We start from the raw sequence: 19326 nt of genomic DNA on the forward strand, positions 1-19326 counted from the left end.
AGTGAATCAAACTGACTTAATGTAGGGAGACTTTATTATCTCACATAATAAGATGTTCAAAGGTGGTATGGTTTCAGAGAAGGCTAATTAATGGCTGAACAACTCCATATAGGATCCACATTCTCTCCATCTTTTTGCTCATCATCCTTAGCATGTTAGGTTTGTCCTTAGGCTAATCTCTTCCTGGTCACAGGGTGACTGAAGCAGTTCTGACCATCACACTATAACATACAAAGCTGTCTAGCTGTGAAGCATGAGGAAGCTTTTTCCAGAAGTCTCCCTAGCAGATCTCCCTTAATGCCCCATTGGCCAGAACTGGTCACATGTCCACCCTAAACCAATCATTGGCCAGGAAAATGGGATCACAAAAATTTAGCGTTATAACCTATGTTTTCCACACAACTGTTTGTCTTATTTTGGTTATTTGCTTTATAACATATGCTCCAAAGTACAGCTATTATAACACATACTACAAAATGCAGCAAAAGGCACAAATAGCACTTTTAATTTTTTTAATGTTAAACTAAACTGGCCCTGTCATTGACATCACTTTTCCTCTTTGTCACTGGAGTCTCTCACTGGAGCATTTATATACTGACAACCAGTGAATGAATGGTGTAGGCTGCCCTGAATCACATGGTTACCCATCACCTGGATTAAACTGGGTTTCTATTAGCAAGGAATAACAGGACAGAGGGATGGGCAGTGGCTTTTGTGTCTGTGCAGTCACCTGGCATTTACTTTGCACCTGCAACCATATCAAGAGAACAAGATATGAAAGCCTCACAAATAACATGTATGGAGGGGGGAAGAACTTATCCTTGACCCAGAGAAATGAAATGTGACCATCTTGTGAGTTCAATAGGGAAGTTTAAAAATAGATATATAAAATGGCCAACAAGCACATAAGAAGATCCCCAACATCATTACTTATTAGGAAAATGCAAATCAAAACCACAATGAGGTACCACTTCACACCCACCAGGATTTTCCAAAACTATGGAAAATAACCAGTGTTGGTGAGGATGCGGAGCAATCAGAACCCGCATGCACTACTGGTGGGAATGTAAAATAATGCAGCTGCTGTGGAAAACAGTTTGGCCATTCCTCAAAAAGCTAAATGTAGAGTTACCACATGACTTAGTAATTCCACTGCTAGGTATATACCCAAGAAAAATACAAACATTTGTCCATATAAAAACTTGTGTACAAATGTTCATGTCAGCATTATTTATAATATCTAAAAGGTGGACACAACACAAACAACCATCAATGAAAGATTAGATAAACAAGTTGTGGTATATACATATAATGAGATATTATGCAGCCACAAAAATAAATGAGGAAGTGAAACATGCTACAGTACAAATGGACCTTGAAATATTATGCTAAGTGAAAGAAGCCTAACACAAAAGGTAACAAACTATATGATTCCAGTTATATGAAATGGCCAGAAAAGGCAAATGTATAGAGACAGAAAGCAGATTCATGATTGCCAGAGACTAGAGGAAAGGAAAGGGAAAGTTATTGCTCAGTGGGTATGTAGTTTCCTTTGGGGATGATGAAAAGGAGGCAGGTACACAACACTGAGAATAAACTAAATGCCACTGAATTGTTCACTTTAAAACACAGTTAAATTTATGTTAGGTGACTTTGCAATAAAAAAAAATCATACAAAAAATAGACACATGAGAAAAAATACCTTTTCCCACCTTTAGATGTCATTGTTAAGACTAAAATGGTTGGAACTGCTACAGCCACCTTGTGATCATGAGAAAACAAGTCTGAGGAATAGCAAACAACCTAAGATGGCAGAGCAAAAAGACAGAAGGAACCTGGGTTCTAGATGGGTTGCCAAGTCATTTAATTAAACCTTCCACAGATCACTCTTCCTTAGGACTTTTTACTTTGTGAGATAAATTCCCTTGTCAAGAAGTCCTAGAGATTAGATGTTTTGCCAAATGCCTTTACTTTTTTCCCTTTTATTTATATTGCTTCTTGGAAGCTGCTAGATTTCTGGCAATTTCTCTGAATGATTCTAGGTACTCCCATAATAATTTTCAGGCACCACATCTTTTGAAAACGCTCCTACTTACCTGCAGAAAATAGACATGCACCATTCCTGCTGTTATAAAAACCACCCCTGTGAACCTAAACATTCCAGGCCTTCCAGAAGTGGGGACTGGAACAGAATAGCTCCCTTCTGTTCAGATCTTACCTGCAATCCACAGGCACTTGAGGTTATACAGTCAGAAGGAACCTAATCTGCAACAGGATGGACCTCTTTCTTTTAGTCCCAATCTTTCTTCAATTAATTTTAATGTTTCTGTATATGCTATTGGGGCTTCTTCCCATTCCTACCACCACATATTGGTGCATGTGAACATATATGTACACACTTGCACAAGCCCCACAGCATATTCCCAGAGAAGTATTTTTTTAATCTTGAAAATCACTCAGAAATCACAATACCACAAATACTTCAATATAGTTCTACCTCAGGCTCCCCAACCTCATCGCCAAAGGAAGCCACCTTTGTGGAAGGAGAGAGGCACCTTGCCACCTCCTGCCCCATCCTCTAGGATACTTGAGACATGGTTGTGGAGTCCCATGTTAGAAGCCACACCTGCCATTCATCAGGAGGCCAGGCAGAGTCTCCTTTGTATTATCCAAGATATTTTGTATGAAGCACTCAATAAATGTCTATTAAGTTTGGTGTCAGGTGTAACAAACCCCAATGATGACTTCGTGACACTGGATAGCTGACAAAATTCTTCCACATGCATCATGTTATTTAATTAGGATTACAGTTCCTCAAGGTGGGTCTTCTTATCTAGACTTTATGAAGGGAAGCCAAGAAGTTAGGAGGGGTGATTTTCACAAACCCATGGCCTGAAAAGGGCATCTAGGACTCTAGCCTAGATCTTCTCACCCCAGATCTCTTGCTTTTTCCTTCTGTTCTCTGTTGTGGACATCTGAGAACCAGCTGCCAGTACCAAGCCCTCAGGGTCCTCCTCTAGAGGACCCAAGAGTCTCCAGGGACTCCCTACCATTGTACCCTCACCCCAATCCCTACCTCACCATCCAGGCTGTCTGATGCTCCTTTCCCTAACCTCATTGTTACAGCATCTATCTGTAGCTGTGCTAAGAAAGGGTACTTTCAGGGTCAGGCTCATAAACTGGGGAGGAAATAGTAGCACTGCAGGACTGATGTAGACAAAAACAGAATCACCTCTAGAAACCCACCAGAAGCAGCCACTAAGCCACTATACCTCTATGACCTTTTTTATTTTCCAAAAGACAGTCTTTCATAAAAACCACGAATGCTTGGAGAGGTCAGAAAGGGCCTTTTATCTTTTGGCCTTTCCCTAATCCCATCTTACTCCAACTCCAAGGAATACCTGGTGGACACCATAATGTTGGAAACTGAATACGGACTTTGTATTAGTTTCCTATTGATGGTGTAGCAAATTGCCATAAATTTAGTGGCTTAAAACACTGATTATTTTACAGTTCCTTAGGTCAAAAACTTGAGTACAACATGGGTCAACTAAATCTTCTGCTTAGAGTTTATCTAAAAAAAAGCGGGGGGGGGGGCAGGAGATCCACAGGGTTATGATACTTTCTGGAGGCTCTGGGGATGAATCTGCTTCCATGCCATTCAAGTTGTTGGCAGAATTCAGTTCCTTGTGAGTATAGGGTTAAGGACCCTGTCTGCTTACTTGTTGCTAGCTAGAAGCCTTTATCAGTTCCTTAAGGTTGCACTGCATTCCTCATTACATTGCCCACTTCATCCACAAGTCTTTTTCGTGCTTCAAATTTCTCTGACTTCCTCTTCTCGTTTAAGGGCTAATGTGATTACATTGGGTCTGGTGGATAATCCAAGATAATCTCCCTATTTTAAGGTCAACCGATTAGTAACCTTAATTGCATGCACGAAATCTCCTTTGCCAAGTAACATACCATAACCACAGGAGTAAGATCAGAGGGTGGAGATCATGACAGCTAAAATTCTGCTTATCACAGTCTGTCCTCTGGTGGCCCCCATAATTCCCATCCATTCCACATGCAAAATATATTCACCCCATCCCAAGGTCCCTAAAGGTCTCATCCCATTAGAGCATCAACTCAAAGTCCGAAAATCTCATCTAAATCTCACTAGTTCAAAAGTTCCACATCTTGTCATTTACATAATCTAAACTAAGTACAAATACAGCTCTGGGTATAATCTCTTAACTACAACTTCTGGGGCACAATACCTCTCCATCTGTGGATGTATGAAACTAAAGAAACAAGTTATCTGCTCTTAACATACAATGGTGGGACAGGCATAGGGTAACAGTTACAGACATTATGCTTTAAAAAAAGAGGAAATAGAAGTAAAAAGGAATCACTGACCCAAAGCAATTTTTAAGTCTAGCAAAACTCCATTAGGTTCCAAGGACTAGAAATAATCGTCTGTTGCCTCTCAACTTTACCTTCTGGGCTCTCAGCTTCACCCTCTGGAATCTTGGTTCCACCCCTTGAGTCATCATCCCTTTTTTATGAAAGTTGGTATTTATCTGTACCTAAGTATTTATATCAGCTTGCTGCCTGCCAGGAGAGTTTGAGGGATATAACAGCCTTCTTTCATTTAATATACTCTCTGTTCCTTTTGGTGCAAACCGACAGTGTTCCTATTGGTATAAAATTCTTAAGAACTTTGGGAATCTCCCATGGATGTCATGGAATGAAAGCCAGGTCCATAAAATTTTTGAAATAACTTCATCTGTTTTTGACTTCTGCTAAGATGACTGAGGGATAATCCTCGCAAGCTTTCTTTAAAACCGCTGGTTTGATTGTGAGAATCTGTGAGTCACACATTTAACCTCTTTAGAGAGCCTTTGTGTGGCCAAAGACTTTGACCTTTGCAATCTGGATAGACTGAGGATTTCCCAAATCATCAAATACTTGTTCCCTTTTGTTTAAAGGTTCTTCCCTCAACTTATCTTGTTTCTCTCACATTTAGCTAAAAAGAAAAGGAACAAACCAATGTGTACTTTCAACATTTTGCTCGGAAATCTCCTCAGTGAAATTTATAAGATCATCATTCCCAAGTTCTGCTTTCCATATTATTGCAGGACACAATCCTGGTAAGCTCTCTGCCACCACAACAAGGATCCTGGGTAAGTCACTTCACTTCTCAGGGTTAAAGATTTCCTCATCTGCATAATAATTCTAGTTTCAATTTTTAGGAGAGAGAATTCCACAGAATGATGTTAATCATCTTCTGAGTGGCTTTGAATTTTAGACATTACTGGATTTCACAAAAAGAAGGATGTCATCAAATCATCCAGTGGTCACATTTTGGCCAGTTCAAGGAAAGGAGGAGGGTCAATTTGGCCAAGCTGTTTGCCCATCTTTAAATCAATAGTGGGCTGGTGGTCTTTGAGATACTCTCTGGGACAGGAGCCACATCTTCTATTTCCCAATGTTCAAGGCCAAGGCCTGACAGACAACCAGTCAACAGTCAATTTTTAATTTAACAAACACATGCCTAGCACTTACTAGGCACTGTTTTAAGTGATGTGTAGGGGTAGAGGCACTATTATTGGTAACTTATAGATGAGGGACTGAGGCATAGAGAAGCAAATAACTTGCCCAAGATTACAAAGCTATTAAGGAATAGAGCCAGGACTTGAATCCAGGCAGTCTAACTCCAGACCCCATGCTTTTATCAACTATGTTATGCTGCCAGGATGCCATCCTTCAGGCCACCTACTCCTATTCATCCTAACAGTGGGGTTAGAAGAGGTAACAAGAGGAAATTTTCCCCAACCTCACCCCATTGCTCCAACTTAAGAATGGTGCTTGGAAGAAGGAAAGAGACTAGAACCAGTTTGGGAAGAAGGTAGAAAGTAAGGAAGTTGAATATTAATGAGCTCGAAATGTAAAAAGTTTAAACTCAGCCTGTTTCTGCATGACTTCTGCCTCATTGAAGCTTGAAGCTGACTTCTCAGGTCTCTAAAATATCATCCAGGGAGGCTGAGAAATTCTAGAGACAGAGAGCAAACAAAGTGAAAAGGGGATCAGTTGTGGTATTCACAGAGCCAAGCCAGGCTGGACACATAGTGGGGGCCAATGAAAAAATTTGATGGAATCATATTTTGAAATATTCTTTAATTATTGCATCTATCAGAGAGGAAGAAAGTGTTATTTAAGACATAAACTCACTATAACCAGCTGTTCTGCCATCTAAGGAAAAATTATTATTTGGAAACATGTCTACATTGTTGCTTCCCCTCACCTAGGCTGGTCAAGTAAAGAATGAGAAAATGTGGAAATGTTAAAGCCTCTTTCATTCTTCCGTGCTGCTAAAGGTGAGGTCGCAAACAGGCAATGCGTGGGCCTGAGCTGGCTTGCAGAGCTGTTTTGTTTGGCCTGCGTATTGTCAGCCTGCACAGTGGTTTCTTTCCCCTCAGCGTTTTAAATTAGAAATAGTTGCCAACATAGAAAAAACAGGCAAGTAGCCTTGACAGATGTATCGCAAATATGTTCTACTGTTCTTCAGCTTGCCAAAAGTCTCTTAGTCATGAATTCTGATAAAAAGTGCTTAACATCAATGAAATTCAATGTATCAATTTTTTTTCTAAAGTTAGTGCTTTGTATGGCCTGTTTAAAACCCTTTTATGAGACACACGAACGTACTATCCTATGCATTCTTCTAGAAGCTTTATTGTTTTACCTTTCACATTCAGATCTATGATACATATTGAATTAATTTTTCTGCATGGTAACTATTCCAGGTTCATTTTTTTCCATGTGGATATCCAATTGCTCCAGCATCATTTATTGAAAAGACCATCTTTTCCACCACTGAATTATGATGGTTTTTTTTTAAAAAAATTGTAAGTTAAGGGATCATATATGTGAGGCTCTATTTCTGGGCTCTCTATTCTGTACTATTAACCTATCATTTGCAACAATACTACACTGTCTTAGTTACTGTAGCTGTATAAGTCTTGGAATCTGGTAATCTAAATCCAAGTTTGTTGTTTGATATTATCTTGATGATTCATTGTGCTGCACGCTTAAATTTGGTGCATGTATGTATGTAACAATCCAACTAAAAAAGTAAATAACATGAAAGGGGATTACTGGGGGGTGAGGGAGACGAAATATTGAGTCTCTTTCAAACAATCTGTCATTTATCAACACAGGTGCCTGCATGGCAATAATTTAGGGCTAACCTTATACACAGGGTATGCAGTCTCCAATTTGCCCCAGTCCCCACCATTCCCCATTGTTCCCTACCACTGAAGCAGCTGGGCCAGTGCCACTTCTCATCTTACTCCTGACTCACTTCACTCAATTTATATTGCTGCCTGAACCCTGGTAACAACTGAATTAATGGACTAATTTAGCACAGCTTGTTGATATAGCTCTGACCATGTGAAGGGTTGTTCCTGATAGCAGTAAGAAGTCTAAATTGCTCTAGGTAATTGAGAGAAATGGAAAGAAGGCTGAGGGGCTCTTCTGGAACAGTTTCTCATTCTTAGCACTATTGACATTTTGGGCCAGATCATTCTTTGTTGTGGGGGATTGTCCTGTGCATTTTAGGATGCTTGGCAACATCCTTGGCCTCCACCCACTAAATGCCAGTAGCATCTCCCAGTTGTGACAACCAAAACTATCTCTAGGCATTGCCAAGTTACAGACATTGCCAGACAGTGCAGAAGCAGAATTCCACTCAGTTGAAAACAACTGGCCTAAACTCATAATGGAAATAGGGTAGAAGAGGTCTGATGTGGGGGTAGACTAACTGGGTTAGAAATGGTGACAGGACCCCTAAAGTTCCCACCTCCCCACCTTCCTTCAACCAGCAAAAGCAGAACAATAGATCTATAAAAAGCAAAAGGAGGAACACTTTGAGAGAGTGTGAGCTATGCAGCATGGAGCCATAAAGAGGACAGCTACATCGCAAACTCCAAGGGGCGTCTTATCATATAAAACACAAGGTGATATCCAATAAAAAGCAAATAAATTTAAAAATACAACATTCCATGGTGTATATGTGCCACATTTTCCCTGTCCAGTCTATCAAAAACGATGAGTTCATGTCCTTTGTAGGGACATGGATGAACCTGGAAACCATCATTCACAGCAAACTGACACAAGAACAGAAAATCAAACACCGCATGTTCTCACTCATAGGCGGGTGTTGAAAAATGAGAACACACGGACACAGGGAGGGGAGCATCACACACTGGGGTCTGTTGGGGGGAAATAGGGGAGGGACAGCGGGGGGTGGGGAGGTGGGGAGAGATAGCTTGGGGAGAAATGCCAGATATAGGTGAAGGGGAGGAAGGCAGCAAATCACACTGCCACGTGTGCACCTATGCAACAATCTTGCATGTTCTTCACATGTACCCCAAAACCTAAAATACAATTAAAAAAAAAGAAAAAAGAAAAATACAACATGAACAATGTCTCCTGGAGCTGTGCAATGTGGTAATTCTGGATATAACCTTATTTAAAAGCTCTCATCTCTTTAAACATTCTATGAATTCTGCCCCATTTCCATTCCGTCCCATCCTCCATACACATACACACAAATGCCTCATGTAAATGGTATTTTGGGGGAAAATAGATGGTCAATCTATCAAACTAATGCCTAGGAAGCATATCAGAGCCAGAAGTGACTAGGATAAAAACATTGGTCCCTCCACCATAACCTCTGCCTCTCAGAACCTCCACAAAGATTGGGATGCAGGCTCCCAGCACACATGGGTTGAAGTTCAAGCCAATTTCATTTGAATTTCAAAGGACGTGCATCACAGTTCTCTGTATCTGTATTTAATTTGCTTTGGTTTCCTTTATTCCATTCACTACATATTATCTTTCTTCCCCCTGGCTTTCCTTCAGTCTTGTAGCTTTGATTAACTCTAACACAGGGGTGGAGGCATACAATCTGTTCTGTAGTGCTATGCTCAGGATAGAAATGGTCCACCCCAGGTACAAGAATAAGGGGTGTATTCTCTGTAGAAAATGTTAAAACAACAAAATTGACTAAAAGTTAGTCGGCCTTTATCATCACAATGAACCCATGAACCCGTGATTCTCAACAACGTCAATGATAAAATACTCATCCTCCCAAAAAATATTTTGTTGGTCTACATTCTAAACAATTACTGTGGCTATTGTTGAGTTTTAAACATATATATACACATGTATATTTAATGTCTTCCACTTATGATGATGCTAGAGGATTTTCACAGGTGAATCTTGAAATTTTTAAAGTTTCTGTGTCAATTCCTTCTTTTTGCCAAATCTACTAAGAGGATTTCAGGGCAAATAAAGGAAAATATATTTGGGTTATAATTTAATAACCAAAGTTAAAGATCCTTTTCCCTCTATGTTTGAAAGAAAAATGCAATGGGGTAAACACCACTCAGAGCCTGGAAATACTTTTGTTCACACTTCCAGAACACTTCACATTTGAAAAACAATATGGCAGGGTTCTTTGAAGTTGCAGTTTGCCATGGAGATGCTCTACTTGAAGCATTCTCTCCTGCAGGCTTGATAACTTTTCAAAAGTGTTAAATAAACTCATAGAGCACTCTTGTTCAAAAGAAATTGGATATTTCAGCCTCATTTCCACACTCTTTATTTCTGCCCTTTGATATACTTCTTGATAAAACCTCTCAGTCATCTCAGGACCCCTGACATCTCCTCCAAAAAGATAGAGGTGGAGATGGAAAGTCTCACATCATTCACTAGGACTCCTGCTTACCAGGGTTTAGTCACTTGTGTTCTGGGCTTTGGTCCTTTGCCCAAACAAATGCCAGAAGATATATAACAAGTCAAATTAGCAGTTTTGGTCCGTGTTAAAAGACTAGTTTACAATCTTCCAGTAAAACATTTCCTTTCTAGGGAGTAGGAAAAAATTTGGAGAATACAAATCATTCCTTGAATACTCATGAAGTAAGCAACTTCATGCATTTCTTAAATCTTGAAAAGAGCTGTAATCTCAGGGTGGTTTATGCCTTTTCATGCAAGGCCTTCCCATTTGGCCTTGTGCCCTACCTTTGCATCCTCCTCTGCTCCACATTCCATATCCATTTGCTATAATTTGAATGTTTGTCCCCAGCAAAACTCATACTGAAACTTAATCCCCAAAGTCACAGTGTTGTGAGGTGGGGCCTTTAGGAGTTAATTAGGTCATGATGGCTGCTCTCATGAATGAATTAATCCATTCATGAATTAATGAGTTATCATGGGAGTCGGACTTGTGGCTTTATAAGCAGCAGCAGCAAAGAGACCTGAGCTAGCATACTCAGCCCCCTCACCATGTAATATCCCCTCCCCCTGCCACCTTGAGACTCTACAGAGAGTCACCACCAGCAAGAATGCCCTCACCAGATGTAGCCCCTCAATCTTGGCCTTCTCAGCCTCTATAACTGTAAGAAATAAATTTCTTTTCTTTATAAATTATCCGGTTTTTGGGTATTCTGTTATAAGCAACAGAAAACAAATTAAGACACCATCTAGTCCATCCACAGGAGAATTTCTTTGCAGTTCCAGAATATATCATGCTCTTACCCTATCCCACCTTAGTACATGCAGCTCTCTCTGCCTAGAATATCCTCTTCTTCCTAGTTAATGCCTATCCCTCTTTTAAAACTATTCCATGAAGCCTTCTTGAATCCTCATCATCTGGGTTAAATATCCTTCCTGTGTGTTCTCAGAGCAACCTGGCCTTGCGTCTTCTGGTACAAACGGTGTTCACCAAAACTTCTTCCTCCTGAGCTCACAGGTAGACTAAATTTCCCAGTCTCCCTTGTGGTTAACTTTTGTCAGATGACTGATTTCCAGGAAATTAAGAAAAGTGATGTGTGTTACTTCTGTGAAAGGTAATTGTATCTACTCCACCGTCTCGCTTTTCTCAAATCTAAAGCGAGAGGAAACTAAAGAGAGGAAACTCCCCAGCCCTAGAGGACAATGGGCCCACACATGTAAGGCATCTGGGTCCCTGAACAACCACAAGGAAAACAGGCCAACTGTAAACATCCACCCTGGATGGTGTGGTGAATAAGATTCACTGAACTCCCATGGTTCTTTGTTACAGCAGTTGTCCTACCCTTACACAGAATAGCACCTATCCCACTCTGCACTGCAATTCATTTGTAGGTCTCTGACCCACTGGACTGTGGGCTGGGGGAAGGAGTTGTGTCTTGTTAGTCTCATTTCCAGCTCCTAACATAGTGCTCAGTTAAACAGGAGGAACACATTAAATAAACATCGATGGAAAGAGGGTCATGGGAGGGAACAAACTCATGGATAGAAAATGTAGCACAGCAAAAACTATGCCCTGGAAACATAATTAGCCTTTGCTCTGAATCAGCCGAGACTGGATGAGTCAGTTTTGCCTTTCTGTACCACAGTTTCTTTGACTATAAAATGAGATTGGCTAGTCTGTAGTTCCAACTTTGGTGTACATCAGCATCACCCAGAGGGCTTATTAACACACGGATTGCTGGTTCCCACTACCAGAGTTCCTGATTCAGTTGGTGCAGGGGAGGGGTGGCAAGAATTTGCATTTCTAATAAGTCCCTGATGATGCTGATATTGCTGGTCTGGGGACCACACTTTGAGAACCGCTTGCATAGATTATCTCAGATCCTTTTTATCTCTAAAGCAAATGACCCAGTGATCCACATCAATGCTTAGGAATGGTCAGGGCCTGGTGATCTCCAGCATCCAAGCTTATGGGCCAAATGATAGATGATTATTCCAGAGTTAATTTGTCCTTTGGGACTACTAGATTGGAAATATCCTATGTGTGGCCCACCATTTGTATTCACAATATGGAATATATAGAATAAAACCCCTCACCCAATAGGAGAGGGGCCTCCCCAAATTATTCAAATTTTAAAGGTAAGAAACTGTAACAAGGGTGCCAGATTACTTGGTTGAGATTTCAAGCAAACTCTTTCTGATCCTTCCCGATCACCCCAACTCCAACTAAGGACATCATGATGGGAATATTTTTGAACAAAAAGAACACTAACATGATAAAGCAAATAACCTGGCCCCACATTAGGCCAAGTTTTCAATTTAGTGGATCTTTAAAATGCACTGTGAATCAGCCATGATATCCCATGACTGCCAAGTGATTACTGTGCGCAGGTATTTTAAGAACCTGTCTCAGATCACCAGGAGGTAAAAATAACCAAATCTCAGACTTTGATTTAATTGAAAAAACTTCCAACTCCTTTTCCCATCACTTTCATTAAATGCATGAGCCAAATGCAAACCACAATATATTGACACAAAGACTCAATAAAAGCCACACTTAGTTATCATACATTTATTTTTAACATAGCACCCCAGTTTCACATCATGTATATTTTCCAAAGTTGGAGATCTTTAACTTACTATGTTCTTCACAGACTTTTCAACAAGTGTGAAAAAGAGGCAGTAAGGTTAGCTTGAGTCTACAAGTCACAATCCAAATATAGGATACCTATGTTTAAGGTCAATATACATAATGTTCCCAATGCTTAGCAAATGAATGAAACTCTGGCTGAGTAAAATATTAACACAACTTGTTAGCACATTATCATGAAAAGACAGAAGGCATCAAATATATACTTTGCTGTTATACTTTTTACTGTTCAATGTACTTGTAGTGAAAAAATAAACATTTTTACTTTCAAGGTTAAAATAGACCATCAGCTCATTATCTCTCTTGGCCAATAGCTATGAAGACTAAAATGGCTCTTCTTGCCTCTGGCTCACTTGAACATCTTATTTGTGCTGAAGAGAAAAAGGATGGCAGTGCTAAAGAAAAGGGTATACCCAGTTCCCAAGATAGATGCAGTGAGGCTCTCACACAAGGTGACTTAAAACAAAAATAACACAATTCAGTTAATCCAGTCTCCACACAACGGGGTTGCTGCATCAACTGTTCCAGCCCCAGGACAGAGCTCCCTGAAAGAGCTTTAGGATCTAGCCCTGTTGTTCAACAGAGTGCTTCAGGATGTAACTGGTACCTGAAGGTTTCTTTTCTGTAGTTCCCAAATTCCAATTTAAGCCCTTTTAAAGTCTGATGTCTTCTGGTCTTCAGAGTCATAAACCCACTCTCTCTAATCTCCGACAGTCATGACATTAGCTTACAGCAAGACCAGAGTATTCACAAAACATGAAAAAATGAGCATTCCCCAGTTGTTGACAGCAGAGCAAGGCTTTAACTAGAACATGTCCTGTGTATTGAAACCATGCAATGCCTCCTAGAAAAGGTTCCTTTATCATCATGTGTATTAGCATATGTAGAAAATAACTATACAAGCCTAAAAGCAACTATGTACTTCGGATGTCTTACTCATACTAACAGACTGGCTGCTTTAGGGCATGCATATAAGGCAGCCTCCAAAAGCCTCTTTTAGGGGAGGGCAGCAGCTCTTCGAATCTGCTTGCATTGCTTTTAAAGTCTGGCCCTCCATGTCTGCTGCTCTCAGGAAATTCACATAATTGGATCCATTTCTCCTTACAAACAAGTGAAGCAGGGTGGCTCACAGAGTAATACCCACCTTCAAATTGCCATCATTGACTAATCTATCAGTGTTGGTTGGTGGTATCTCTCTTAGCTTATGCTGAAGGGGGAGCAAGACATGTGAGCTGAGGACTCCAAAACCACAAATTCCCACTTCTTACTAGGAAGTTAAATGATATTGAGTCATGACGCAAAACAAAACATAACAAAACACCCATAACTAAAGTATAAATTCAACTGATCCTTTGAAATCAGAGTTTTAAAAGAATACACTTGAAACAGTAAAGCAGTTAGAAAGAAAAACCAAAGTTACTAATGTTCTCTTTAAACAGAGGGGGAAAAGACCTCTTAACTATTATTTCATTTTATTCACATTCAGAATGTTCAAACCACAACCTAAATAGCCCTACTTGTCAATAACATGGGAAGATCTGGTTGCTATTATATGTTATCTTCTTTTCTTTTTATTTTTAAAACCACATTCCCTTGGTGATATCTAGTGAGAAGGTGTGATTCTAGTTTGCGTTGAACAAATGTTTTTAGCTCTAAGGTGTTATACTGTAATTGAGATCTTTTCAACTACTGCTTAAAAGAAAACATTAGCAAATATCTGCCTTAATTGCCAAAAATACATGAATTCCAATATTACCTTATTGATCTTCTGAGTACACATCTATTATTACCATGGTTGTGAAATCGGTTCAGAAACAGACAAATGTCATTTAGAAACAGACTACAGAATCAAATCACAGCTAAAGAGAAGAATGCTTTATGATAGTTCAGACGGTGGTAGGAAATCAAAGGCAAATTCACATTTTTTATTACTCACCCTAAAATATGCTGAAATTGAACATTTGTGACCCAAGTAACTAAAAATATATTGAAGAAAACTAGAACTTAACTACATATTGAGCTCATTTCAATCACAGTAGTCTATTTTAAAAACAAACTCCCATAAGGAATATAGGAATGGAATCCATTGAAAGCAACAGCTGTCAAAAACTCTGCCAAGAAACTCAGAGTAACTTATTGCATCATAAAAGGTGAGGTGTTCAGAAAAACAAATAGTTCAATCATATTCTTTTCTTTCAGACTTTGTCACTTCAATCCAAGAGAAATTTCTAGAACTAAACTCCCTAAAAGATGTTTTCAAATTTAAAGACTAATTAAGTCAAGGAAATTCAACATGGTAAACAGAAAAAAAAAAAAAACCTTTTAATCTATTTTTAGTATTGATCGAGCTTAGAGAATCTAACTCAAAAACATAAATTCAGACTGGCATCCCAAATCTGCCACTAGTCACCTCTTTCTATGGATTTTTTGGGTCAGGAACTGTTGTTTCTTAGGGCTTTGGTTTCCCCACATACAAACTACAAGTGATGGGTACCAGTACTGCCTGCCCAGCTCTGACATGCTATTCTCCAGTGACAGTAAGATGGGCACAGCTTCCAGCTAAGCTGCCTCCTCTCTCAATCATGCCCAAGCACTTGCTTAATATTTGTAAAGCAGTTAGATCCTTCCAACTAAGGTAAATATCTGCCTCAATTACAATATACACATTCATTCCAGATACCTACTTTTTGGGCTTACTTTGATGTCTGCTGGATAGGAAAGTGGCAAAAGCATTATGCAACATACAAGATGCCAAGGGACCCAATAAGCTGGCTGTCAGCTACTACTGTGCTTTCACCTGTGGGACTATAGGATCCCAATGGGGGAAGACCACTTAACAGCAAGGTAATTCAACCCCTATAGATGGGGGCAACACTGACCTTCTGTCTATAGAATTCTCCCCAACAGGCAGGTCTAATTTTGGAGTCATTTTATAGAAGAGGTATAATAGTGATTTCAGTAACTCAGCCATCCTATAAATCACATTAAAGGCTCGCAGAAATATTATCAGGCATTATAATCCTAAATTAAAAGTGCACATCCTAAGAAAACACAGAAAAAGAGGATAAGCACTACTTAGGTAATAACAGCAGTGCGTCATTACTTGTATCTTACACACACACACTTAAGTGTTTTTTTAAACTCCACTTCTAAGTAACTAATAAACTGTGGTTACAATTAAGTCCACCCAAGAAGGTTGGTATAAATATTATTAATGTGTGCTTGCCTATCTTAAAATATTGATGAGATTATGAAACTTGGGGGAATCTGATTGTCCAATGCAAGTTTTTTCCCTTAATGGAAACCAAGCCAAGCAAACAAAACCCCAATCTCCTAATTTGGCTCACTCTGGCACTGACTTCACGGAGGGGAGGGGAAAAGCATGTCAATATTTTTTAAATGAATAGTGCTGATTAACATTCCTTAGTTTATACGTCTGCCTAATGGAAATGAAGTGCTATCGCAACTGAGAGCATATGTACTGGAAGATTACGAGATAAAGTGCACATGCTAGTCTTTCCCGGATTGAATTTACCAAAAGCCAAACATGCTGTGAAATGTCTGCAGTAAGAACACTGCTGATAGCCGGACAGGGTGGCTCATGCCTATAATCCCAGCACTTTGGGAGGCTTAAGTGGGCAGATTACTTGAGGTCAGGAGTTTGAGACCAGCCTGGCCAACCTGGTGAAACCCCGTCTCTACTAAAAATACAAAAATTAGCTGGGCATGGTGGTGGGTGCCTTGTAATCCCAGCTACTTGGGAGGCTGAGGCATGAGAATTGCTTGAATCCAGGAGGGAGAGGTTGTGGTGAGCTGAGATTGTGCCACTAGACTCCTGCCTGGGCAATAAAGCAAGTCTCCGTCTTAAAAAAAAAAAAAAAAAAAATACTGCTGATAAAATCTGTTGTAGCCCCTAGGTCTCAGAACATGTAAAAAGCAGTTGCCTAAAAATTTGCACTGACCCATTCATAATCTTAGAAATAGTTTCAACTTATTCCCAACCCTTCCCCCCCAAAAAACAAAAAAGGCAGCAAATGGGGAAAAAAAAAGGGAATCGAGAAATAGTCCAATATTCATGATTTTCAAAATCAAATCAATTCAAAATCCTTAAATATGCATGGAATAGATTCAACAATTTGTTTTTCTGTGGAAAAACATCATCTGTTTGAGCCTTTCTCCTCTGCCATTAAGCTATTGATAAAGCTTGCCAATGGACTAAGGAAACATTAATAAATGCCTACTTGTTCTAAAAGCTCTCAGCTCTATTGAAATCAAAGGCTGAATCCTACATATTGTAAACCTATCCAAAACTGCTTCAAAAGACCCTGTACACACACCCCCACCCTGATACCCTAAGAATGGGGAAATCAGTAAAATGCACAAGAGACAGCATTTCTCGCCATTAGTCTCTCTGGTGTTAATGCTGACATGTCCTGTGAGGGTCAGTGGCCCTGTGACCCTGTGGTCCCATTTTCAACTTGGGCTTTCAGGAGAAGCAGTAGCTACTTAAAATTTCTGTAGGATACTGGCTTCTGCAATTTGAGCTTACTGTTTTACATCACCTACACTGAAGTTAATTGGGCTCCTCTGAATCTGATATAAACCAATCACTTCCCAAGAGTACACTTTACAGAGAACAAAACAGTCATATATCCACCATGAGGACCACTTTCTTTCATTATCTCTTCATACCCAGTACATTTGCAATCCAGGTTAAAAGAAAAATTAAAATAACTACTAGAGATTGTTGGTAACAACCATTTCCCCTTCTTCCCCAGTTTGGATACCTGGGTTCAAACAACAAATGTTTATCAAGACCTAACAGTCTCATCAGCCTTTCATATTTGATGGGTGGTTTCCAAACTCATGCACTTACAGATATATTATCCCATGCAGGATAAAAGTAGAGATCTGGCAACTATTTATTTAATTTGATCAGGCGAAGCAGTCAAAGCAAACTTCTCTTGCCCAAAAATTTACATAAAAGGACTGAGTTGTCTGGCTTGACGGCCTAGCTTGGCCAAGTTAAATAGCTCATTGCCAAAACTTCCACTTTACAGAGGTGTAAAGACCCAATAAGTCTTTGACATTCAAGAGGAAACAATAGTCATGTATTATTTATAGCTAGATATAATATCAAAGTGGCACTAGAGAAGCAATTTTTGGCATATAGTGGTGGAGGGCACAGCGCCAGTCTAAATCTGATGCTCTTATTTTATTTTAGCTTTTGTTTTTGTTATCATCGCACCAACGACTATCTAGTTGGAATCCCAATTATTCAGGAAACCAACCTACTGTATGTGATATACATACAAAAAGCATCCTGAAAGTACTTGGTTACAAGCATCCTGAAGATACTTGGTTACAAGGTTTTATGCAAATCATAAATTCTTTAAATAAATAATGCTCTCAGTTATTTTTATTTGCTAGAAAACTGATTTTTGGTAAGAAGCAGCATCTAACACCTTGAAGAAGTACTTAAGAATAGGAGACAAATTCCACTGATAATTACCATTCCAACTGTGATAATCAGTTGAAGTATTTTTTCTACCACAGTAAAACATACAAGTGAAGTGCAAGAGAAAAGGTCATATGGATTATATTTTGCTGCTCACAGCTTTTGACACAGTCAAACATCTATGACAAGTAGTTGGGTTCAAAACATTCGAAAGAAAGATCTTGGCAGACAAGGTCACCCACTGTCACTTGAACCATGGGGGAGGTCACAACACAGTGACTGGACGAAGTTGTTCCAATTGGTTTTCCAATGCAATTCGTTCTTGATGAACCTCCTGAGTTGTACAAAACAGAAGAAAAACAAAAAAGCAAAGGGGTCATTTCTTGAATTCATCCCTACTTCATCAGATATTAAAAGGAAACTTATAGCTGGACCCACAAACACAAGTGCTGTATAACTCAAGAACAGGAGGACTGGGAGGTACCAGATTTAATGCTGGTGACCAGACAAAAGGGGCTTCACAATTTGTAATTTCTCAACTCCTTTCTGAAGACAATGAAATGAAACTGACCTACTCCCCTCTACCACCCTGCCCTAGTTTTAGCCTGTTTTAACAGGATCAGTAGCTGGTGGAGAGTGTCAATAAAAATTAAAAGACTAGGAGAGATCAGAAAGCAAAAACAGACTCCCAATACTGAGTGGTGAGCAAACAGGACTTAAATTTCTAGTTGTAATCTCGGGTTTGTAAACCAGCACCATACTGTCAGGTCTGAGGGCCAAAAAGGTACACTAGTTGCCCCTCCACCAAAGTCTCATCCAGGTTTCTGCACAACATATGGTATAGGGTACAACATCTGGGTGAAAGGCAGAAAAGAGGCCGAGCAATCTGCTCTTTGGGAATTCAAACTTTCAGGCCTAAAACGGATTTTTTGGCAAGAAGAGAGGGAACACATAAAGGTACTCAAATAGAACCAGTCAAAGTGGGAAAGAATTCCATATAAAGGCTGAATTGTGAGATTCAGAAGAACCAGTATGCTAATAGTCAGTATACAACTTCACAAGTATTTATTCACATGCTCTCCTAGCCACCCAGCCAGAAGTCTTTTGGTTTCTGTCTCCTATAGGTGAGGTACTGCTCTAGCTGTGATGGTATCAGCAAAGAACATGCCAAATCAGAGTAACAGGCCTTATATTCAAATGGCTTGAGAAATATAATAAAGTTAATGAATAAGATACTTCCAGAAGGAAATAAGTAAGATGGCATCAGAGAGAGTAACACAGTGGGATCTGGGAGAAAGGACAGAGAGTGGCCTGGGAAGGCTTCTCAGAGTTAGCACTACTTGAGCAAAGACTTGAATGAAATGAGGAGTGAGCCATATGAAGATATGGGGGGAATGATATTCACAGAGACAAAATGGCAACTGCAAAGGCCCTGAGGGGC

General features: G+C 39.7%; 1 protein-coding gene across 9 annotated transcripts in view; it reads right to left on the reverse strand.

The window, feature by feature from the left end:
• Window positions 1-19326, reverse strand: part of REPS2 (RALBP1 associated Eps domain containing 2) — a 285301-nt gene that overhangs the window by 45688 nt on the left and 220287 nt on the right. For 5 of the 9 annotated variants that reach the window (XM_012434379.2, XM_012434370.2, XM_012434411.2 and 2 more), the window contains one exon: window positions 16813-18219. The exons of the other annotated variants lie outside the window; for them this stretch is intronic. In XM_012434379.2, the coding sequence (XP_012289802.1) occupies window positions 18151-18219 (69 nt within the window). In that variant the 3' untranslated portion in view covers window positions 16813-18150. Of the gene's footprint in view, window positions 1-16812; window positions 18220-19326 lie in introns of those variants that run through there. 9 annotated transcript variants of the gene reach the window in all.

Source organism: Aotus nancymaae, unplaced genomic scaffold, assembly GCF_030222135.1.
Source record: "Aotus nancymaae isolate 86718 unplaced genomic scaffold, 86718_ANA_hifiasm-v0.15.2.pri h1tg000058l, whole genome shotgun sequence".
Classification (NCBI taxonomy): Eukaryota; Metazoa; Chordata; class Mammalia; order Primates; family Aotidae; genus Aotus; species Aotus nancymaae.